The sequence below is a fragment of the Salvia hispanica genome, chromosome 5 (genome assembly GCF_023119035.1).
Source record: "Salvia hispanica cultivar TCC Black 2014 chromosome 5, UniMelb_Shisp_WGS_1.0, whole genome shotgun sequence".
In the NCBI taxonomy this organism is placed as follows: domain Eukaryota; kingdom Viridiplantae; phylum Streptophyta; class Magnoliopsida; order Lamiales; family Lamiaceae; genus Salvia; species Salvia hispanica.
The window spans coordinates 4,362,414-4,386,543 of record NC_062969.1 but is presented as its reverse complement, the minus strand read 5'-3'; the positions used below and the strand labels follow the sequence as shown (position 1 = coordinate 4,386,543).

Here is a 24,130-nt window from a genome sequence, read left to right as displayed (position 1 = left end):
AAAAATCGAGTAGACACGTCAAACCAATTGCTTCAAAGATGTTTACGATTGACGAGACGTTCCGGATGTGGGTCCCCAGTATTCCTCCGTCGCTTTCATCATCCCATCTTACCTATAAAATCCGATCATCTCTTTATCCTTTAGCATCGCAGATTTCGCATTTTATCTCTCTACAATTCTCAATTGGCTTTCAATTTAACTCTGCTCTGCTAATCTATAAATTGATAAAAGAGGTTTTTAATTTTTCGTTAAATGGAGGAAGTGGTGAGGAAACGATTCCGAGAAGATTTGGATGAGGCGGAATCGGATATCGATTCGCCGGCGGTGAAGCGGCTGAGGGAGGATCTATTGGACGGAGTTGACGACGACTCTGATTTCAGCACTTCAACTCAGGATCTCGACTCGTTCATGAAGAGCTTTGAAGAGGAGATCACTGCCTCGCCGGCGAATAACGGAGTCGTTGATTTGGCGACGCATCCCGGAGATTCTCAGCAAGATCTAGGGTATTTATTGGAGGCATCCGATGACGAGCTAGGGATTCCTCCTCCGGTGAATGAGTGGAGCACTGCGTTGGTGACGGTTGAGTTGCGGGACGAGTTTTGGGAAGTTCCGGGTTACGATACTTTCGGGTTGGGGTTTGGGGAAGTTGAAAATGAAAATAGTATCGGTGATTACGTGGCGCTGGACGGTTTGTTTGACTATTCGGATATGGGATTCGGGTCGGGTGATGTTTTTTGGAGACCCGAAACGTTGCCCGCCCAGTAGTTTCGATAAATATGCTACTGTTAGGGTCAATCGAGGAATATTTTTTATGTACATTTTTTAATATATTATACTTTTATTTGTTTTGATACTGGTAAAAACAGGAAAAAAAAAAGTGACGACATACATATTCAGATATGAAGAAATTTGTTGAAACTTGAAAGTTGAACTTGAAACTGAGTTTGTAATCAGACTCTCCGTTTTGATATGAACCATGTATGGTCATAATTTTGATATGAAACATGATGTAATTCTTGAATTACTACCCTTTAATTAGTTCTACGAAAAACAATGGACAAAGATTGTTGGGAATGAATTTATGCAAAGCATGTGTTATAAAGAACTGGTGCTAAATTATTTTTTCAGGCAATTCATGTTAATATTTAAAATATTACGTGAGGTTTTGGGTTTTTTTTTTGAAGTTGCATAGAGAAGATTTTGTGATTGGCTGAATATTACTCCTTTCATAAGAATATGAATATTAAATTTTAACACATACTCCCTCCGTCCCCGAATACTTGACACAGTTTGCCATTTCGGTCCGTCCCCGAATACTTGACACAGTTCACTTTTTCCATTTTTTGTAGTGGACCCCATATTCCACTAACTCATTCCTACTCACATTTATTATAAAACTAATACTTTAAAAGTAGGACCCACATCTCACCAACTTTTTCAACACACTTTCCATTACATTTCTTAAAACCCGTGCCGGGTCAAACCGTGTCAAGTATTCGGGGACGGAGGGAGTAGTAATTAATAAAGTAGGACACCCGTATCAGTATCTTTTTTCACAACTTTTCTTTGCATTTCTTAATCCTCGCACTGAAATTAAATGAGACTCCTAAAGTGAATGGAGGGAGTAGTTTTTTTATCCGAAATAAAAATAACTTAATTATCATGAACTTTCTGGAATAGAAAAACGACTCAATTAATAAGGAACTAATAGGTAATGATTAGTATATTTTTACTACTTTCGCCCTTAAAATAGAAATTATTTTCATTTTAGTCCATTTTTTAAAAATAGAATTTTTTAAAAAACTTTTTAAACTTCCTATTATAGAAGTGGATCCCACGATCAATTAACACTACTTCTAATATTTTATACTCCTCTTTTCTCTTTTTTTACCCATTTTTTTCTCTTTTTCTCCTACCTACTAAATTTCTCTTTTGCCGTAGTAATTGTGCATTAAAAGTTTAAAACCCATTTCATCATAGTAATTGTGCATTAAAAGTTTAAAGCCTATTTCATTTTCTTGCCCATTTACTGTGCACTTTTATCCACCTTTTAAATACTAAGAAAATTTATGTTGCAATAAGTTTAGCCCAATTATAGTTGGCAATAACCAGCCCAAATATAATGGCATATCGCCGCCCAACTTTTTTGTTCAAAAGGTTTAATTTCTCATATTAGGCCCAAATTTAATTAGATGACCCAATTACCCTTGACAAATTAAATTTTCATAATATTATTAGTAATAACTAATAATAATAAATAATCTTAAATCTAAAGAGTGTACTCAAGTGGTATGAGACTCGTCCATCCTTAATTAAATGATCAGGGGTAGATTTCTGTTTTTAGATATTGAGCAACCTTAAATATTTAGATCAGTTATCTCATCCTTCAAGATACCTACAGATCAACACAATGAATAATCAATTAGTTCGGTGATAGATATAATTGGTCCAATAATAAAAAAGAATAAATAATCGTGGTTCCCACACATTTGATGCATATAGGCCCAAGAATAAATCAAATTTATTTAGCATCATAGAGAAGCATGCATAAATAAAAGGATTATTCATTCGTCACATAAAATACATTAATAAATTAAAATTAGTAGAAAAAACATTCCAGAAAAGCTATTAACATACAGATAAGCCTGAGGTAAGTCTCATCCAGTTGTTGGAATCGTAGACAAAACAAGCTCACTTTTTATCTATACCCCAACAAAGGCCAACCTCGCATATCGTCCGTGAGTTCCACGCACCAATCATACTGCCTCCCCTCCCCTCCGTCTTCCACGCGAATGTTAGAGCGAGTGTATCTCTCCCACTCAGAGCTGAGATACTGTGGAAAAATATCTCTGAAAGGCAAAATTAAAGTCCACGGCGAAATTATGCCCTTGCTCTTCTGCATCTCTTCTCTCAAAACTCTAAACTAAATCCTCGAAAATCCGTATCAATTATTATTGTAACAATTAAAAATGAAGATTTTCGTGAAGACGCTCAAGGGCACCAGCTTCGAAATCGAAGTGAAACCCGAAGACAAGGTTTTCTACAACTCCTATGTTTTGATCTTTCCTAATTGTGTTGAATTTTAATCGATGATGAATTTTTACGCTCGAATTTTTGCGGTTTTTGGAAACTTACTGATTAATTTATTGTGAAGATGTTGTTGTTTAATCTGCTATTGGAATTAGTGTATCATGATATATCTGTGATTTTACATGTTGAAATCCTCCTTTTCCCATTTCAATTGAGAAACTGTTCAATTGAATTTGTTACTTTTAAGCAATTACTTGGTTTTTATGCTCATGGACTCATGGAGCAATGGATGGGGCGTAGAAACTATTCAATACTATTCATTTGGCGTGTGCTCGTTTTAGTGTGTGATTTATGATGAAAATCACTTGTGTGATTAAAATTCTTTGGTGTAATACTTCTATTGTGATTTCCTAATTAAGTGATAATGAAGCTTAATAGTAGAGGTCGATGTTTCAGATAAGTAAGTTATTCAAATGAGTAGATGTAGTGTTTGAACTTTGAAACTTGACAATCCCTTTAGTTGGATTCTGGATTTAGTAGCTTCTGCTGTAGTGCTTGAGTCATTAAGAAGAATATTAGCAGTGTCTCTGAATTGTGTTGATCATGGTGATTGTGATTCGTTTGTGGGAATTATCGCCACTTCACGGTATCATAAGTATGAGAAGATTGCCATTCTAATCATACATTAGCCACTGGACGTAATGCTTCTCATCTGGTGTTGCGTAGGGTATTCCACCAGGTGTTCGAGATGACTTTATATGAACATCGATGTATCTTATATGCCACATTTAAATTGGTGAATATATAGAATAAATGATTAGCATTATGTTTTGGGGATTTGGCTTGTTTTGTTGATAAGCTTTAATGTCCAGGTTGAGAATGTGAAGAGAATCATAGAAACTACGCAGGGAGCCGATGTTTATCCTGCAGCACTGCAAATGCTTATCCATCAAGGAAAAGTTCTTAAAGATGGCACAACACTTGATGAGAATAAAATTGCTGAAAATGCGTTTGTTGTTATTATGCTGTCGAAGGTAAGACTTCATTTGTTGCTAATTCTTGATTCATTAGGAGACACAAAGCAGATGTGTTCTCCAAGCTGGACTTTAACCTACGGTTATTATCCGATCGGTTGTCCTTTTGTTGTGACTTCCTTTTTGTTGTTGTAGAACAAGGTCTCTCAAGGTGAAGGCTCAACGACATCAAGTGCACCCACTGTGAAGGTAACAACAAACTAGATTCACTAATAATGATGTTTCTACTTTCTATATCTGGTAAACAATCAATTAGATTCATGTATTTAACGTTGCAGCTCCAATTATCACTCCTATAGTTTGATGCCCCACACCAATGTGTGTTGACCAATTTGCTCATATTGATTAATTAAAAATGCCATTTGCAAACAACTTTCTAGAGGCTTTCGTGAAGTTTGGCATACTTTAGTAAATCATCTGTGCTTTATGTTTTCTAGGCACCCAGATCAGGTGAATCACAGCCTACTTCAGCTCCAGTATCAACAACCCCTCAACCTCCTGTGGCTGTGTAAGAGTTTTGTTACCATTTACTTTTAGTGCTCGGAACTTTGTTATTCTCGGTGCTCCCTTCCTCCCTCTCTGCCCCCTACTTTTCTTGGATGCATGTAGCACATTGATATAATTTTTATATTCATCTTAAATTTATTTAGTGGCCAGAGATTAAAATTAATTTATTTTGCAGGCCTTCACTCGCTCCTGTTTCTGTTCCAGCTCCTGCTGCTGTTCCTTCTCCTGCTCCTGTTTCAGCTGCCAATGCTGTGTGAGTATCCTTCTAATGATATTTTATACAGATTGTTTCTTTTTTCCCTGCAATTGTGCCATTGTGGCTTTCAGGACTCTCACATCCGGCTTTATTGCAGGTCGGATGTTTACGGACAAGCTGCATCTAATCTAGTATCAGGTAATAACCTTGAGGGTACTATCCAGCAGATTATTGATATGGGTGGGGGAATTTGGGACAGAGACACAGTTGTGCGAGCTCTTCGTGCTGCTTTCAATAACCCAGAGAGAGCGATTGATTATTTATATTCTGTGAGTGAAACTTCTATCTTGGCTGTTCTCAAGCTTTCTCCATCACGCGTTTAACTTGAATCCTTCAAATAATAGTAATTACACTGGTGGCGCGTTCTTGTTTGTGATGCATCATAGGGGATACCTGAATCAGCTGAAGCCCCTGCTGCACCTGGTGGAACGGCTGTCAATGTGCCTGCACAACCTCAGGAAGCTGTGCAAGCAGCACCTGATCTTGCCTCTGGACCGAATGCGGATCCACTAAATCTTTTCCCACAGGTTATTCTAGAGAGGATCATAACATGCGAATGGAAAATGCATAGTTGATGACGCAGATATGATTATGTCTTGACAGGGTCTCCCAAATATGGGTCCGAACGCTGGTGGTGCAAACACCCTAGAGTTTCTACGGAACACTCCACAGGTAGTTTTGAGGATTTTAAAATAGCTCAACGAAGAACGAACTCTTGTATTTGCTTCTAATATTTTTGAATTATTTCTTAATCCTTTGCATCAGTTCCAAGCACTGAGGGAGATGGTGCAGGCCAACCCTCAAATCTTGCAGGTTCGCTCTCTTTCTCATCATATCTTCTTATTCCTATGTCGAACAGGCATTGACTGACGAGCTTTGTCTTTTTTTGGCAGCCCATGCTTCAAGAGCTCGGAAAGCAAAATCCTCAATTAGTGAGGCTGATTCAAGACCACCAAGCAGACTTTCTTCGCCTGATCAATGAGCCCATAGAAGGCGATGAAGGGTATCTCTTAATTGCAAAGCAATAATACTAAAAACATGTTCCTGTCATTGGAAGTGGGGTTCTGATTCAAATTTTTTTATTTGTGTGATGTTGATTTCAGCAATGTAGAGGGGCAGCTTCCTGCAGCAATGCCTCAGGCCGTGACAGTTACACCAGAGGAACGCGAGGCTATAGAACGAGTAACTTCTCGCCTAACAGAACCTTCTCCACAGATGCACACTTTTCAGCTTCTTGAATATGTTTTGTAGCTAACGTATGGTATTGTTTTTCCAGCTTGAATCTATGGGGTTCGACCGGGCAATAGTTCTTCAAGTGTTCTTCGCCTGCAACAAGAATGAGGAGCTGGCTGCAAACTACTTGTTGGACCATATACATGAGTTTGAAGAGTGATGAAATATTAGCATTGAGGTCAATAACAATTATCTATTTCCAAAACCCTATTTTCTCAGTTCTTATTGTGTGCATATTCTGAACTTTATTACCCATCTTTTTTTGGAGTTAATTTATATGGCGTGATGCTCAGAAATGTATTAACTCCATCTCTTACCCCCTCCATTCAAAAATTTCAAAGCACCATCTAAAATAGTTCCATATAATTGAAAATTTGAATCAGCATGACGTAGGAAGTATCTATGGAATTTCTAGTATTATTGCATCAGAGATTAATAATCAATTAAGCACATAACTAGATGTGATTAGTTCACTGAATGGTTGATTTATTTAGCTCATATCTTAATGATCGTGATCCTGTATATTGAATTTAACACACAGATATAAAGAGGGGGAGATTAAGAAACATGTTTTTTTTCAAAGATTATTGAATTGAATTTACCAAGTAACTGCATCAAATCTTTAAAAAATTAAAAATGGGTGAAGAGAATTACAAATGATTATTTATTGTTGTTTATAATGTTTTTAATTATTTATAATCTTATTAATATCATTTTTAATTAATTCATATTCTTAAAAGAAATATATTTTTATATTATTTTCTTTATATTTTTTATTTGAAAATATTTTGTCCCGTGCATAGCACGGGTGGTAACACTAGTTTAGAAATAAGAAGAGAAAAACTGAATCCTAAAACAGAGAGAATTATCATTATGCAATATGACATGTTAACGCGCCATCATCAAATGTCCGTTTCCCACCAAAATAATTAATTATGTGTTCATCAACAATTGCTTATGTGAATTCTAGTAGAATCGACAACATTGTAGAATAGATCGACTCGTCAACATAATTTAGATTTTAGGTCAATTGTAAGGGACACGGAAAGCCATTATTCACTCGCTGTATAATAATTGCTCTTTGAATAGCGTTACAAAATTTGAATAAGCACGTCCCATGAATAATGCACTAACATCTTCTAGTTGTATTTCATATTTCTATACACTATTCTTCCGTCTATAAAGTCACAACTTTTCATCCTCTTGACTTGAAGGATTGGTTGAATAAAGTTTACCGAATGCACAACTTATAGAATATGACAAATCAAAGAAGAAGTTTTAAGACTATGAAATGATGAATCGAATTTGGTAAACAATGCACAAAAAATCAAAGGTCGGATGTTGAAAGATTTTAGAATTTTTCAAGTATGGATTATTACTTTTTCAAGTACTCAAGTTCCAAATTTTACATATAGTTGACAAAAACATTCAGATTAGCTAATTTTTTAACTTGTAGGCTGTAGTAACTTTATTGAACTTACCGCAATTAAAAATTGGAATATTATGTCCGCGATTAGGAGTCCCGGTCACTTTTGCGCACCCGTTTTATAAAAATAATAAAAAATAGTTAAAGTGGACAAATGGTAAAGTAAGAGAGATAATATTGTTGACAAGAGTCTTCTCAACATTATTCTCTTTTTTATTTTACCATTTCTCCACTTTAACTATTATTTTTATTATTTTTATAAAATAGGTGTGCAAAAGTGACCGGGACGGGACTCCTAATCGCGGACGGAGGGAGTAGTAGTATAACAAATTTGTGTTATTATCAACTTGTAAGTAATTGACTCACCGTTATATTTTACGTTTGTGAGGGATGGAGCAGGGATGATATATGAAAAGAATTAGGTGATCCTCACTGCCAACACACCCCGTCCCAACGCAGTTCACTTACCAAGTGAGTATGGGCCTCAACTAGCGTAGACCTTATTAAATATAGTCGATCTTATCCGTTCGACACCTTTAAATAAGAGAGATAAAAAGAAAAAATATTGATTAATTACTCGTGAAAAGGTGGATCAAGCCATTAGAGATAGATGCTTATCGCAAAGAGATATGAACTAAATTTAGTGGACGAACTAAGATAAACAAAAAGAACTAGTACTATTTTTTTTATACGATGAGAGTACTATCTATAAAAAAGAAAAGCTCTCAAATGAGTTTCCTTCCTTATTATCATGAGTTCGTGTGTCTCTTTTTAATACTGCAAGAGATGGAAGGTAAGAGTTAATTTTATTTCTCCATCTATGAAAACTACTTTAATAGTGAATGAAGTACAATGTTTATGTAAAAATTACTCATAAAGTAATGAAAAAAAAAGAAAATAATATTTGATGCATTATTCACTAACATGGGACACAATATATTATAAATATAAAATTACCATAAATTAGACTTATATTTCTTTTATGGATGGATTAAAATAGAAAAAATGAATTATTTTTTATGGATGGGTGGAGTTTTATTATTCGCTCTTATCCTTAACTCTGAATCGGCCCAACTAACAAGACTTTTACTTTGAATATATTCTACTCCCTATATAGCTTTTTGTGCGTGTTGACATAATTTTATTATATAAGTTCATTGCTATATTTCAAACTTTGTTAAATGTATGTTTGACTCTACAACCCTCATTTTAAAAAAAAATTAACTGTATAAGCTGTAACTTACTGCACGGTTAATCCCTCGTTTGAAACGAATCCAGTACCACACATCCCAATGCCCACTAAAACTATAAATAACAAATTGATTTGTTTTTTTTTTTTAAGAACAAATTGATTTGTTATATAATACAACTACATAAAATGATTCCACTTGTCTAATTGTCTTCATACGTGTTAGATGCCTATTCTTAGATTATGACAACAAAATTCGATATCCAATTTCAACTTAGAATTTTGTAGAAGTAGATAAGTCGTCATTATAGTCTACAGACAAGCAAAAACAGAGAACGATCAAATTAGTAGATTCAACGACTTTTTCTAATTCTAGAACTGTGCTATCCATAAATTTGCATTTTTTCCTCCCAAACCATTACTAACTATATTAAGTTATAAACTTTATTTTCTCACTTTTTCACATTAACCATCTTTCTCTTCTATCTGTTTGATTTTTTTGGAATGGCCTCCAAATTGCGTTCCCTATTATCAAGATCAGGAGGCTCATTCAAGGAAAGGTAAGATTTTCAATCTTCTCCTTCCATTTCTTGAATTTCTCCATGCTTGATTTGTTTAATTTTTTTTGCAAATTTTTGAAGGAGAGAAAGTTTTGTGAAAAGCTCAATAACGTCAAGGCGTGAGGAGGATGGTGTTGATACTAAGCTTACGCCGCTGTCGGCGGTGGCGGACGCGTTCGAGGACCTCTGCGCCACGGTGAACGCTGGCAGCTTCGATGGCGATCTCGATTTGAAGAGCTTCTGCGACGCATGCTCTCTTGTCTCTGTTCTCTTTACCTGCCTTGGCACTGCCTTCAAATTTGCCGAGTTAGAATATGGTGCTAAGGTATCGATCTCATTAATTACGATATCTTTTCTACTATAAACTATAATTAACCTCAATTCATGGTTTTCAGGTGGGTGGGCTTAAAGGAGCAATCAAAACACACTTAACATTAAACAGAATAATAGATTATGACATAAAACAAGGCACGGTTAGGACACAAGGAAGCCTTACTCGTCAGCTGAGAAGAGTGAGACAGGGCATTGATCTCATCTCAACTCTGTTCAAGAACTTTCTCAACTCAGAGTATGTTTTGCTGCAAACTAACAAGATTCATTCATTCATAATCACGGCTAATCGGATCACATTTTGACATCGCAGTGATCCGAGTTTGAAAGAAGCAGCCTCGTCGGCTTATGCCAAAACGTGCGCCCCTTACCACACTTGGGCTGTGAGAACAGCTGCTTCTGCTGGGATGTATGCTCTTCCTACAAGGGAACAGCTGCTCGTCAAACTAAACGAAACTCGTGAGTTCTCAAATTCCCCTTCTTCATTTCTGCAGAGTGTGATCTTGCCCTAAAACGACGGTTTTCTTAACAGATGAATCGGCAGAGAGGGAGATGAGAAGATTCATCAAAGCCTCGGATCCTATCATAGAATACATTGACAAGCTCTATACTAAAAGGAATATCAGCTTGGATTGGTGAGGCTGCTGTGGAGGTTCAAATGGGTGATGTTCTGTGCTTTTAGGTCAGAGATATTATGTGTAGAACTAACAGTTGAGGTATCCATTTAATAGGTGACCAAATGGTACATGTATATATGCAATGTCATACCATTTATAACATCAGTAAGTTATGCTAATCTTCATTATAAGAAAACCTTCTGCATCAATTTCATTAAAAAATTTTGGAAATGGACATCATCCTCCTCAAATAGACGATTCAAAACTGCCTTCAATAATTTTGATTGCAAGAGTATAAATATCAGAGGCAAAGAATCAAACACTAAACTCTTCAGTTGGCTTTACTTTATTCAGTGTAATGCCTTGCTTCACTTCTACATTGTCAAGCTTTCCGGGTTCAGGATGATTTTTGCAAATGTTTGGAGGAAGGCAGCTAAGTCAGCACCATAGATGATTCTGTGGTCAGCTGTAACATTCACCTAAAAAAGAAGGTTTTGGATATCATTATATTGCCAACAAGAGAAGGAAATTGAACAATTTCTTAGTAAACAATAGCTCTAATCTACAAGCTAGGTTTTCAGCAAGATGAATCATATTACTAACTACTACGTAATAAGTTCCACAAATTCCACCTCTAAAACTGGTTAGCCATTACTTCCCCTAATCTTAGGCCTTTTGATATCTTACAATCTCGTAAAAAAGCTACCATTTCCTTATATAACCCAAGTATATATAGTCAGTAGTCACTACAAAATAAAATTATCTCAAATATTATTTCACAATCACAAATAGGTATTGTTATGTCTTCCTTTTATTGGGTGTGTGGTTGAAGCCAAACAGCTATATGCGTCTTCTGGTAAGTCCAAAAGGACATTTCTCAAATATAAGATCACCCATCTCTCTAATTTAACATCTTTTCCAAACCTGTAGGTAGTGTTTATGATGAAATATAAATTAAGACACAGTTTGGTGAAGTTACCAGCATCTGGTTTTTAACGGTGAAGAATCCTTCTTTGTCAGCTACAACGGTAGGCTTTGATGCCCCCACGGCCATTATAGCTCCCTGAACAAATAACTTGGTAAATAATCATAACTTTACAATCCGTATAATGTTATATTTAAACCATCACCTGTCCTGGCGGAAGTATAGCATCAAATCTATCCACTCCAAACATGCCCAAATTAGATAATGTGAAAGTCCCTACATATTGGTAATGTAATTCAGTCTCAATGCCATATGTGTTCTCCAAATTAATACAGATCCAACTCTATGAGTACACTACCTGAATTGTATTCTTGGGGCTGAAGTTGCTTCGCTCGTGCCTTTTCAACTAGCTCCTTCCACTTCTTAGACAAGAGATATAAATCCAACTAGAACAACAGCACACAACCAAGTTATGATCTTGCAACAACAGTTGCCAAATAACAAGAGAATCAAGTAGCAGTGCACCTTATCAGCATCTTGAAGCACTGGTGTGATCAACCCATCATCCATTGCCACAGCCACAGCAATATTTACACTGCTGTTGTAAGTAAAGCTTTTCCCATCTTTACATGTTGCATTCACCACCGGATGTTGAACCAGTGCCATTGCTGCAGCTTTTGCTAACAAGGCAGTCATGGTAACACCCTTTGCCTTCACCTATTATCAATTTAATAATTCACATTACTTATTATTATTAATCTACCGAATTCATCAATTCACACCACACACCATAATTACTGGAGATAAAAATCCTTCAACCACAAAGTTCTGAATTTCTATTGGCTATGGAAGACCTAATCTGTTCAACTAACTAGGGAAATTGAGATCAACTCAGTAACCTTTTAATCAAATGTATACATAGCATCAATGGATTAAATCACATCACAAACTCATCAACTCATACCATAGCATAATAATTGAACATGAAATTCCCTCATTCATAAAGTTATGAATCATCAATTAACTATGGAAACCCTAACTTATTCAATTGAATTTGGGAATTTGGGATTGAATTGAGCATTTGTACCTTCTTATACAGAGCATCGAGCGCATCCGTTGCAATGGGATAACCAACTCTAAAGGTCGGCACGGAGAGACTCTCGATCATATTCCTCGATACCGCCGCCTGCATTGTGGTAAACGGCACTATTTTCGCCCCTGGGATCTCAGGATAACTCGCTGCAGTCTTAGGCGGAGATGCCGCCGCAGGAGCCACAGGCGCCGCCGCTGCAACCACATTTGCCTTCGGCGCCGGCGCGATTCCAGCCGCTTTCTCCACATCCTCCGGCGTAACTCTACCGAACGGCCCCGTCCCTACCAATTTAGTGATATCCACCTTATGCTGCTTCGCTAATTTCTTCGCGAAAGGCGTCGCCACCAGCTTCCCCGGCGTCGCAGCAGCCACCGGAGCTGGAGCTGGAGATTCAGCTTTCGGAGCAACAGGAGCCGGCTCCTCGGCCGCCGCCGGCGGCGCGGCGGACGACTGCGCGGCAGCTTTAGCCCTAGCTTCGGCGATTTCGGCCTCGGTCTCGGCTAGAAGGCCAATCGCAGCGCCGACGGGAGCCGTCTCGCCCTCGTTGACGACGATTGCAGCGAGAATTCCGTCGTAGAAGGTCTCGACGTCCATGTCGGCCTTGTCGGATTCGACGACGACGACGGATTCGCCCTTGGAGAGGACGTCGCCCTCGGATTTGACCCAGCTGACGATTTTGCCCTCGGTCATGGTGGAGCTGAGGGCGGGCATGAAGATCTCGCGGATCTTGGCTTGGACGAGGGGGAGGCGGGCGGAGCGGGGCCTGAGGAGGAATGCGGAGGGGCGGAGGAAGGGGGTGGAGGTAGAGACGGAGGAGGAGAAAGAGAGAGAAGCCATTGGGATAGATGAAAGCGGTGGCGGCAGTGGTAGTGGTAGTGGTAGTGTACAAGTAGAGAGAAGGGGGCGGAGGCGTCGAGGGGAAAATTAGTTTGAGTTAGCTTCGAGTAGTTCGCCTGCCAATTCCATTCTATGATTTTATTAATGTGTAAATTATCAGATTTTCATTTCATGGGATATAACTTCAAACACAGAATTTCAATTTTTATTTCCTCAACATATTCTTTATTTTTAATATTTTAATATATCATAAGCAGAACATTTTTGGACATTGATACGACATTGCACAAATGACTTTTGCTTGTTTTGAGATCAAAATACTCTCCAAACTAGGATTATTTATGTTTTTTTTTATGAGACGGAGAATTGTCACTTTGATTCTATTATTTTCTTGCGGCGAACAATTATTTGCTAAATAGTGATGATAGCTTCTATTAGGACAATACAAAGGAAATGAATGAATCAAGCATATCCAAAGGATGTTCTTTCTCTCTTAAATTCAAAATTCAAGAGGTCTAATTCTAGCACCACTTTACAGAACAAATTTCGGAATTCCAAATTACAAAATTGATAGATTTCTCCTTCATCTTCTTCATCAAAGCCAAAGAAATGTTAAAAAAAAAAAAGATGTTATAAAAAAAAAATGGGTTACATTTTTCATTAATTTGCAATGGATGCAAAATTATTTTCTAAAAAAAGAGATAAAAACGAGAAAGGATGTTTACGGAAGTCACGATTCATGCGGGTATTTTCAAGAGTTTGTAACCCAAAAAAACCATCATTTAATTCACACTAACACAATGTAATTCGTATTCCACTATCAACATAAGAAGAATTCCAACAATTTTCAAATGCAAAATCTTTTATTCAAAAATGCAATATTGGATGTCATAATTCGCAATATGCAAAAGTGAGATACACATATGCAAAACAGATTACACAATCATGCAATATTAGTATTAACACTTTGTTTTATGCAATATAAGTAATAATTACCATGCTATCTTGATTCCACCAATAAACACTTCAGTTTTGGCAATATCAGCATGTATTAATTCAAAAATATATTAAACTAATAGATTAAACAAAAAATATACCACAATTTGTAATATAAGGGAGCACACATGTACCAGCAAGAGCCCTTTGATGGATTAAACAAGAAAGATAATGCAGCCAAAGTTATTTGAATTATCTTCATTTGCATTAAAAAACAACCCAAGTGAAAATACTACTCCAATGTTAGTTCTCAAAATGTTATCTCTACATCTCTCGACATCTTCTCCTTCCCCTACAATGTCAGACTAGAGCCGCGGCCAGTGCTGCCATCCTTAGCGCAGTAGCACTGCCAACACCATAGACGCGGAATTCTTCTCCCCATCGACTGGAGCAGCCCCACCGATCATAGCAGCCAATGGTGGATCTCCGTGGGGGTCGAATATAATTAAAAATAATAATAAATATAATAATATATAAATAATTATTTTAAATTAAATATTACTTCATCCGTCCCACAAGAATATGCACTTTTTCCTTTTTAGTTCGTCCCACAAAAATATGCACTTTCTAATTATGGAAAGTTTTTTTTCTCTAATTAGGTAAGACTCATTATTCACTAACAATGTTGTACTTACTTTTTCTCTCAGCATGTCTATTACTTTACTAATTTTACATTAAAACTTGTGTCGTCCCCAAAATGCATATTCTTTATGAACGAAGGGAGTATTATATTTTAAGTAGTCAGATGAATATTTGTATATACAATAGCAGGGTCATCTTCCATTGCTTATAGCATCATAATCCAAAATTAAGACCAAATCTACATCCTTAGATTTTAAAATGAGTGGATGAGATTGAACCTTACGAATTTCAATAAATAGTAGACAAAATAAAAATAACAATAAAAGGGTAATTTCGTCATTATGTTATCATATAATATTTTCGTGAATGTTTTTTTATATCAACATAGTGTAATACAAATATCAATAATTATGACATAAGAATATCAACACTAGCACAAGAAAATATCAACACATATTTATAGAGATTTTTATATGGTTTTATTGAGATTTTATACGCATTATACTGAAATTTTTTGATGTATTTGTTGATAAAAATCTGGTTATCAACATTTACGAAAACTAAAATAAAAAATATTAAATTTCATCATCCGAACGTCGTCGGAACATATGCAATTTGAGATCTCGTTGGAATCCTTATAAAATTATCTTTAATTTAATATATTTTTTGCGAAAAAATAATTTAAATCGAGAGAGTTATGTAAATTTAAAATTTTAAGATGATTTTAATGAAAGGAAATTGACATTAATACCCTTTAATTTTATTTATTAATTTTCTTAATTAAAAATATAATCTATGGCATTATTTCAACCACTAGATCTTCTAATCTAATAACTAAGATTTGATCTGAGAATGCTAATTAGTTACCATACCAATTCAAAATTCTTTAACACCAAATATTTAACACATAATAATTTTAAAAAGTGATTAAATAAAAATGACTTGTGGTTGATGAAACGAAATTTGAGCCGACCTATTTAATTAATTGATATTAACATTTTAGGTGGCCTAACAAATAAGCAAAATAGGCCCAAAAAATTTCATTTAACCTAACTAATATGGAACCATCATCGTCTTTTTCATCAGCCGACTGGCCAACATCAGATTCCCACCTCTCTCCTCTAAGTTTATCTAATATTGTTCCTCTGTATTCTTATTATTTGGAAAAAGGTAGAAGATTTATGGAGTTGAAGCTTTCGTGGGGTCGGAGGCGGAGCTGTGCTGTGTCAAAGGTCGAAATGACATTTTTCGGCTGCACTCAGGTGGACCACCGGTGGGGTCGACCGACCCCACGTGATCCCACCTGGGTTCGCCGTTGATAGCAGCCTCATTCGGGTATCAAAGAGATTGAAGTATTGTTAGTAGATAATGAAACCACCTCATTAGAGAGAGAAAAATTCCTAAAATATAAATTGTAGGTGTATAAATTTTAAGAGACATTCCAAAATAATAAAATAATCTACTAATATTTTATAGGGACGGATGCAATATTATCACAGAGAGGATCTCCTACTCCACTTCTCATGTTCCACTCCTCATCCACCTCTCACAATCAAATAAAATAATATTATAACTATGAACAATTTTAATAAGTGTTAGTGAATTATTTTATTTGATTGTGAGAGGTGGATGAGGAGTGGAGCTGGAGATCCTCTCCGATATTATCAAGAGATGAAATGTTATTAAGTGTTCTTATTCCATTATGTCTAGTCTCATATTCTAAGTATCAAATTCCACCCGCTTGAGGTGAGGGTTTGGATCCCCTATTTTGGCTAATTATACAACAAAGAATGTTGTTTCTCACATCCACGATATTTTATGCTCCCTCCGTTGTATAGCTGTGGAGACGTTTTTTTTACACGTAATTTAAGAAAAATTGTGTTAAGTGAGTTAAGTAAAAAATGAATAAAATAGGAAATGAAAAAAGGTAAAGAGATGAAAAGATAATAAAATAAGAGATAGTAAGTAAATGAGAAGAAATGTGTTGACTTTTACTAAAATGGAAAATGATTCCACTATTATAGAACGTACCAAAATGGTAAAAAGACTCCACCACAATCGAACGGAGGAAATAAAAAAAAAAAAAAATTACTCCCTCCGTCCTAGTTTAAGAGTCACATTTTGTCATAAAAGTCCGTCCCAGTTTAAGAGTCACATTTAGAATTTTTCATATTTGGTCATACAATTTTACCCCATTGTTCATCAAAATTACTTCAAAATGTCATTATATACATTAAAATAAACAAAAACAAAAATAAAAAACCAAAAAAGTCAAAAGGGACTCACCTTCAACCAACTCACTTAATTTATTATCTTACTTTATTTATTATACACTCTATCATCTCACTCCATTTATTAGGTCATCCGCATCCCTATCTCTTAACCGTCTCATCTCTTCACTATTCATGGGCCCCACTGTACTTTTCAGCTCATCTCTTAACTAAGAGACAAAACCTGCATCCCTCCATCTCTTAATCATCTCATCCCTTAACTATTCATTCAATTTCATTTTGTTATTTTTATTTCCAACAAATTCAATTAATAAAAACACACTTCATTAAATAAAATTAAAATTAAAATTTAAAGGCCTAAAAGAATTAAAAATACAATAATTAAAATACTCTAAATTAAATTATAAAAACTACTCCGCCGGCGAATCATCCCCCGAAGTCGGCGTGCACCCAAGTTAGATCGAGTCCGAATACCAAGTTGAGCTTTCAAATGCGCAATTCCGTCCATATGGGCTTCAAATTGGGGAGGACTCATTTTTGAAGTGTCAGCCATCGTGGCGACCAGGTACATGGACATTAGGGTGTTCGAGCCCGTGCCCGTGCCGGAGCCCGAGCCCTCGCCCGCCGCGGCCCCTCCCCCTCGCTCTCGCCGCCTTCGCCGCCTTGGTCCCTTGGGGCCGTCGTGAACCGGAAGACCCCCCTGCATCATCGGTTGGCGTGCCCTCTTGTGAGGTGTTGCCTTCGCCGCCATCACTAGACTTGTAGTGGCCATACGCCGTGTGCTTCGCGCGTTTCGAGCCCGACTCGACACTGCCAGCCCACCTTTCAAGGTGGTGGACTTGCGACCAAACATCGACATGCTTGAAATCTTTACTAACGTCGTCTTTGAAGACCCGCAACGCCGCTCTCAGAATGTCGGCTCCACTGGCTCTGCTTTGGTAATTCGCCTCTTCTGCCCTGTATATCGCGCAAAAAATTTTGACACCTTTGTCGCATCGGTCCCAATGACTGCGGAGCATCTTCACGTTGCGGGCAAAGGTCTTCTTCAGCCTTCGTGCGTTGTAAACTTCGGTGTCTTTTTTCCAAAAACACAAGTGGGATTGTTGATTCCCGACAATAGTATCGTACGAGACGCTGATACAAGCGTCGTACAGAGCCAACGTCTCCTTTTGGCTGTATGGATGACGGTGCCGCCCCCCATAACCTCGTGGTCGCCCTCTTCCTCCTCTTCCTCCTTGGCTTTGACGCCGATCCTGGCGGAGCCTCCACCTTTGGCCGGTATTCCAAAGTGCGTTCTGCCGTAAAATTCTCCGGAATTTGGGATAATCCCGGCGATTGCCCGTACCTCTGGGGGGGAGGGACGATAGTATGCATCCACATCAAAATGTGGTGTTTAGTACGCCGGTGGAGTCGTCGAGACTTGGGTGCCCGGCGACGAACCGGGAGTACCCAAAAAGTTGTACATGCTCACCCAATCGTCAAACGAGTTCAAGTCGAACCCGCCAGAGCGCCGCGAGCCGCCGCCGAAGCCGCCGCCGCTGGAGTTTCCATCGCCGGACATTTTTTCAGCAATTGGAGAGAAAAGAATAGATGAGTGTAGTGTTTATGTGCAAAATGGAGAATGGAAGAGGAATGGAGTATTTATAGAATAATAAAAGAAAAAAGAAAAATAAAAAAAATTGAAAAATTCGACCTTTGCAACGGTCATTTGACCGTTTAAAATTATTTTTATTTTATTTTTTTCGAAATTTCGATTTTAAAAAAAAACAAATTTATGACATCATAATTCGACGCCCACTCGCGGGCCTGCGAGTGGGCGTCACGCCATCCGCCAGCGCGGGCCACGTGGCACGCGCGCGTGACGAGCCAGCTCCAGGCCGGCCTCTTCCGCGCTCGACGAGCTGGCTCGTCTCTTCGGGACGAGATGCATGCCGCATCGCCGTCTCGATGCCAGCTCGTCTCGTCGAGACGAGACCGAGACGACATCGAGCCGCGATGCGGATGCCCTTACATACTCCACCAAATTCTTAAAACCCGTGCCATAACTAAATGGCACTCCTAATATGGGACGGAGGGAGTAATATTTAATATGTTGATTTATGATTAAATTATTCCCTACTGTGCAATAAGCCACAAGAAGGAATCTAAACCTGGAGAAGGTTTATCAAAGAATTATTAAATCCCTAAACAAGTAAAACTAGGTTTATATTTCTATTTTGAGGGAACATCTTTTTTAGTCCATGAACTTTGTCAAAGTATCATTTTAAGTCCGTGAACTTTGAAAATATCATTTCAGGTCCATCAACTATGAATTAATATCATTTGAAGTACTTTTTTACTATTTCCAAGTTTTTCTGGACGAAAATACCCTCGATACCTTAAAGGATATATATTTTTAATAAACTTATCATATACTCATATTTTTTTATAAATATCTTTACAATATATTTTTGACGAATTTTCTAAATATAATTTGACCTTCAATATTATCACTTAATTATGTGACATGCAAGTAAAATTGCTTCTTCAATTTTTTATATTACAGAATTTTAAAATTGAATAAAGAACTTTTCTTTAATAATAAAAAATTAAATAAAAAGATTTTCTTGCATGTCACAAAATTAAGTGATAATATTGAAGGAATTATATATTTAGAAAATTAATCAAAAATATATAGTAAAGATATTTATAAAAAATATGAGTATAGGATAAATTTATTAAAAATATAAACCCTTTATGGTATCAAGGGTATTTTTGTCTAGAAAAACTTGGAAATAGTAAAAAAGTACTTCAAATGATATTAACACATAGTTGATAGACCTGAAATGATATTTTCAAAGTTCACGGACCTAAAATGATACTTTGGCAAAGTTCGTGGACCCAAAAAAGATGTTCCCTCTTCTTTTTAGTTTATTTATTTTGTGCTGGACTGGGTTAACATTACTAGTTTATGGGTTAAGTGCCGCATGTTTGTGTTGGTCGTAGTAATGGCCCATGTAGGCCAGTCTAATCAATTTTTTGGGCTTTAAGTTGAAAACTATGTGTTTCTCAAATTTTTATGAGTTTCGTGATCCACTGAATAACAGCAAATATCGTAACCAAAATCTGGTTGCATAGAACATTCAACTCCATTCCCAAAAGGCTTAATATTTGTGTGTGAGTTGACTGAGTGGCAGAGAAGTTAATGTTTAAGGCTAAAGATTTAAGGGACTTTTAAACTTAAATTCATTTATTGTTGAAATACAAGCCACAGGTCTTAAAATCAAATAAAATAGATAATGTGACCAGAGTGCAGATAAATTACATCATTACTAACATATGTACATAAATAATTTTGCATGCAACAGCGTGATAACGGTTAATAGGGAAAAAATGTGAGACATCTAACAAATTAGCCATAGGATAATTATATAGCACAGAATTTTATGTATGATACAGTTAAATATCGATCCATACTCATATTTTAATAATATACTAGTATTCTGCACATATTAATATATTTTTAAAAAATTAATTTTCAATTTTAAATTAATTAAATAAAATTAGAATCAATCTTAACAATGAACAATATGAGTAGCAATTTTAGTTATATGAGAATAAAAAATCTATACAAATCATCATTGAATCATAATAAATTTGAAACAAATCACATAATATAATGTTTAAACATTAAATCATGGAGTCAAAAAAATTAAACAAAATGGATAATTACTCATAATTTTTAAAACTTCTTTATTCACTACCTTAACTTTAAAATTAAAATAAACTTGATCATTATAAACTAAAACCTTAAATTCTTCACAATTCGTCATTCTTCAACAGAACTTATTGGTAAAATAACTCGTTTGTCATCTTTAAAGCCGTCCGCCTCACCTAAAACTACAATAAAATAAGAACAAAATCAATTTGCAATGCACAAAATCAATAATCAATATGTATTAAAACCATAATGTTGCATAACCACAAAATCACCTCTGCCTTCCCTCGACCATGAGGTTTAAGCAACACCTCCGCTCGTCGCCGTCATGATTATCTGGAAGAGTGCTGCCCATAACAAAAGATAATGTCATTCGCTATCAAGATATAACAAACTACTTCAGTTTAAAATAGGCATGCACTTTAGCCAAGGATCTTTTTAAATAAGCGCGGAGTAACATACACCATAAATCTAATGTCACATGTGGGAGATTAGTGGGAGAATAAGATACTCTGTTACGAATATAAAGAAAATTCATAATTTGATTTAAATACTTAGATGATCCTATGACAACGAAAACGAAACACCCAAGCAAGATAGGTCCAACAGGGTAGTCGTTGCCCTTCTTTGCAGTGGTCTCAGGGACGGAACCTCGCTTTGTTACGTTCTTCTCAAACCTCTCCACTTTCCTGTCAGCAAGCCTCCTTGAAATTGTATGTATCGATAAAATTATTATAAATTCTTCAAAAACTGATGAATACCACAATGTGAGTTATTTACTGAGCCCTTAAATGCTGCAATCCAACTATTCGTGCAATATACTTTTGTAAAAACTGACAAATACTCAGCCAGATAAGTGAATGAGAATAACCAAATTTAAATGAGATAGTAAAACCTCCAACTCATTCCACTTAATCACACATAACATAGTAAATCTCCCACTTACTCCACTTAATCACATATTTAATGGCCTTTAAACTATATATATTTAATTTAATATAATTTTTTAAATTAAATAGCACTTGTAAATTTATCCAAAACTCCTCTTTTACATATTGTATAGATATTCAGCTTTCACATATATCGACGACAAAAAAATATACTACTAATAGTAATATTAAACTTTAATTCGAATCTCGAACAACACCTTGAGAAATAAAATCCTGACAAAGTTGATATTTGTGGACCATTCCAACTTCGCACATGCTATTCATTTCACACAAACCCCACCACTTTTTTCGAACGGAATCAATGATGAGATTTCATTTAAATAGTGAGGAACTATAATGGCTCCAGCCTCCAGCCCTTTACAAAACGAAATAGGAGTAGTATCTCACAGAATTCAACAATTTCCTTCGATCATCCGATTACAAAACGAAATAGTATCATTGAGAAAAACGAAAAGAAAAATCTTGTAAATAACTATTCATGAATATGTTTTGATTGAATACACATCAATTTTTAAAACTGACACACAACTTTTATTTAATTTAAATTAATTTCTAGTAATGGGTATTGAAATTCTACTACTTGCCGTTGGAAGCAGCGAAAATATCCGCAGACAAGTTGCAGACGTTCACATTAATTTCAACGTGAATGTGGGTCCAAGTTGGCGTTTTTTGTCTTCATTTTTTTTCATTGCAGCAAGACTAATATCCACGTACATACAAGTTGCTGATAGTAATTTAATTTTAAATTTTAAATTTTAAATTTAAATATTATTTTTTTTTATAAAATATTACTCCCTCCGTACCACAAAACATGCGCTCGTTAATTTTAGTCCGTTCGATTAGAATAAGTATTTTTTAATTTTAAAAATTCTTTTTTCTCTAAATGATATAAGACTCATTATCCACTAATAATACTTTAATAACTGTTTCTCTCTCTATCTTTCTCTTATTTAATCAATTTTGCATTAAACTCGTGCTAAATTTAAATATATATTCTTTAGGGATAAAGTGAGTATGAATGTAAGAAAACATTTCTTGTTGTGCAATCAGCCACAACAAGGGATTTAAACCCGTGTTTACTAGACAATTTACTAGTTCTCAATCTTATTCATAAAATGTACCCATTTTTAATTCATAATGTATTTTCAACTTGTTAAGCCTATCAATTTCAAATAATTATTTTCTAGAATAAAATAAATTTATTTTTTAAAAGATACACGTTATATCATGATTTCATTATTAGAGTGAAATATTGACGATAAAATTGATTAAAGTTGGAATATAATTGGAATAAAATAAATATAATTTTGTTATTGCATATAATAAAAACTCAGTACTATTATTGTATGAAACAATACAATATACCATATCATATTTTGGCATGACATATAATGAAGATACTAGTGCAATAATACTACATTTTAATTCCATAAATTAGATTATGAGCTTAAATAAACATCCGTCGCGAACTTTAAAATTGTAAATTGATAAATTGATAGTAGTACGTAGTATCGAATTTCAAATGCATGTAGCTTAACTCGGACTACACATACACCCTACAAGCAAGTTAGCAGCTTCAGAATTGGATTATTTCCAGACATTTTTTTAAATATTATAGCCTAAAAATATTTTCCTGAAATTTAACCACGTTAACTTGTCAATCAATGAATTAGCACTGCACCTAATTATTATAAACATCGAAGGGCAAAAACGGCATAATCACTACATAAATTTGATTGACCAAAGTTGAAGCAGAAAAGTAGTAGTAGTAGTATTAATTATTGTGATAAATATCTAGGCGATGAACTGCCAATAATAGCAAATCGTTAATGGATAACTACTGTGAATCATTAACAGAGTTTTGGTGCAGATAATTTCTCCAATCATAAATTAAATTCAAACTCATTTTTGGATTTTTTAATGGAATAATACCAAATATAATGTTATTCTAAAATTTTATTAGAGAAATACTAAAAAATGGTGTAAACTTAAAGATGGTGTAAATGGTTTGAGTAAAAATACTTTTTGGTGTGACATATACTCAAAAATGGGTTTGAGATTGACGTAAATGGTTAGAGATGACCTAAATAGATGTGTCCATGTAACATATGTAGGTGACTGTGCCACGTCACATTTCCAGTAACCAAAACTCCACGACCAATTTCCAGTAGAGAGATGAATTTAGAGAAATTGTAAAATTTGAATACTAGTGTTTCCCGCCTCATGAAAGTTGGTGGGCCGGCCGCTTGGATTGATTGCCGATTGGAGATATCTGATATCCCTCTCTTTGACTAGTTATTTTCGTTTTGACGCATGCCAAGTTCATGGAAGATAGAATCATCGTCTTCAACGCTTAGAATGAATTATTCCTATTATATATCTCTTTTTCTCCTTATCGCTTAAATTATTTTCAAAAATCCTTCTAAACTCATATGGGGGCTGTTAGTGGTTGGAAATCGTGTCATGGGTCCATTTGTCCTTAGGGCTATATTCTAGGAACAATTACACTTCTTAGCGAGTCGACGAGTTCGACAGAATCTTAAACCCAACTAATCGTTAGAAATGTCGATAGGTCAGAGGCTCACCAACAAGTCATTGGGTTGAAACCAAGCAGTTCATATTTTCCTTGTTTGTTCT

The 24,130-nt window shown here is 35.7% G+C and overlaps 5 protein-coding genes across 5 annotated transcripts; 3 read left to right on the top strand and 2 right to left on the bottom strand.

The window, feature by feature from the left end:
- The first annotated feature begins 252 nt into the window (after positions 1 to 252).
- LOC125189253 lies at positions 253 to 765 on the top strand. The gene has a single exon (XM_048086547.1). The coding sequence runs from the start codon at positions 253 to 255 to the stop codon at positions 763 to 765; it is 513 nt and encodes a 170-aa protein (XP_047942504.1).
- A 2,094-nt stretch (positions 766 to 2,859) lies between these two features.
- On the top strand, positions 2,860 to 6,332 carry LOC125186020 (ubiquitin receptor RAD23d-like). Its single transcript, XM_048082321.1, has 12 exons — positions 2,860 to 3,035; positions 3,903 to 4,064; positions 4,200 to 4,253; positions 4,502 to 4,572; positions 4,747 to 4,824; positions 4,925 to 5,096; positions 5,214 to 5,354; positions 5,431 to 5,499; positions 5,593 to 5,640; positions 5,721 to 5,830; positions 5,931 to 6,009; positions 6,104 to 6,332. Exons 1-12 carry the CDS (start codon positions 2,970 to 2,972, stop codon positions 6,218 to 6,220), a joined length of 1,167 nt encoding a protein of 388 aa, XP_047938278.1. The 5' UTR covers positions 2,860 to 2,969; the 3' UTR covers positions 6,221 to 6,332.
- A 2,686-nt stretch (positions 6,333 to 9,018) lies between these two features.
- LOC125188611 (ACD11 homolog protein-like) lies at positions 9,019 to 10,361 on the top strand. The gene is made up of 5 exons (XM_048085556.1): positions 9,019 to 9,235; positions 9,317 to 9,560; positions 9,631 to 9,803; positions 9,879 to 10,024; positions 10,098 to 10,361. Exons 1-5 carry the CDS (start codon positions 9,180 to 9,182, stop codon positions 10,202 to 10,204), a joined length of 726 nt encoding a protein of 241 aa, XP_047941513.1. The 5' UTR covers positions 9,019 to 9,179; the 3' UTR covers positions 10,205 to 10,361.
- Positions 10,362 to 10,367: 6 nt separating this feature from the next.
- Positions 10,368 to 13,180, bottom strand: LOC125188610 (dihydrolipoyllysine-residue acetyltransferase component 4 of pyruvate dehydrogenase complex, chloroplastic-like). The gene is made up of 6 exons (XM_048085555.1): positions 12,195 to 13,180; positions 11,633 to 11,824; positions 11,466 to 11,553; positions 11,313 to 11,383; positions 11,162 to 11,245; positions 10,368 to 10,661 (listed from the first exon to the last, which is right to left on the bottom strand). The coding sequence occupies exons 1-6, from the start codon at positions 13,035 to 13,037 to the stop codon at positions 10,557 to 10,559; spliced, it is 1,383 nt and encodes a 460-aa protein (XP_047941512.1). The 5' UTR covers positions 13,038 to 13,180; the 3' UTR covers positions 10,368 to 10,556.
- Positions 13,181 to 20,813: 7,633 nt separating this feature from the next.
- On the bottom strand, positions 20,814 to 22,618 carry LOC125189252 (stress-associated endoplasmic reticulum protein 2-like). Its single transcript, XM_048086546.1, has 3 exons — positions 22,615 to 22,618; positions 21,102 to 21,293; positions 20,814 to 20,890 (listed from the first exon to the last, which is right to left on the bottom strand). The coding sequence occupies exons 1-3, from the start codon at positions 22,616 to 22,618 to the stop codon at positions 20,844 to 20,846; spliced, it is 243 nt and encodes an 80-aa protein (XP_047942503.1). The 3' UTR covers positions 20,814 to 20,843.
- Positions 22,619 to 24,130: the final 1,512 nt, after the last annotated feature.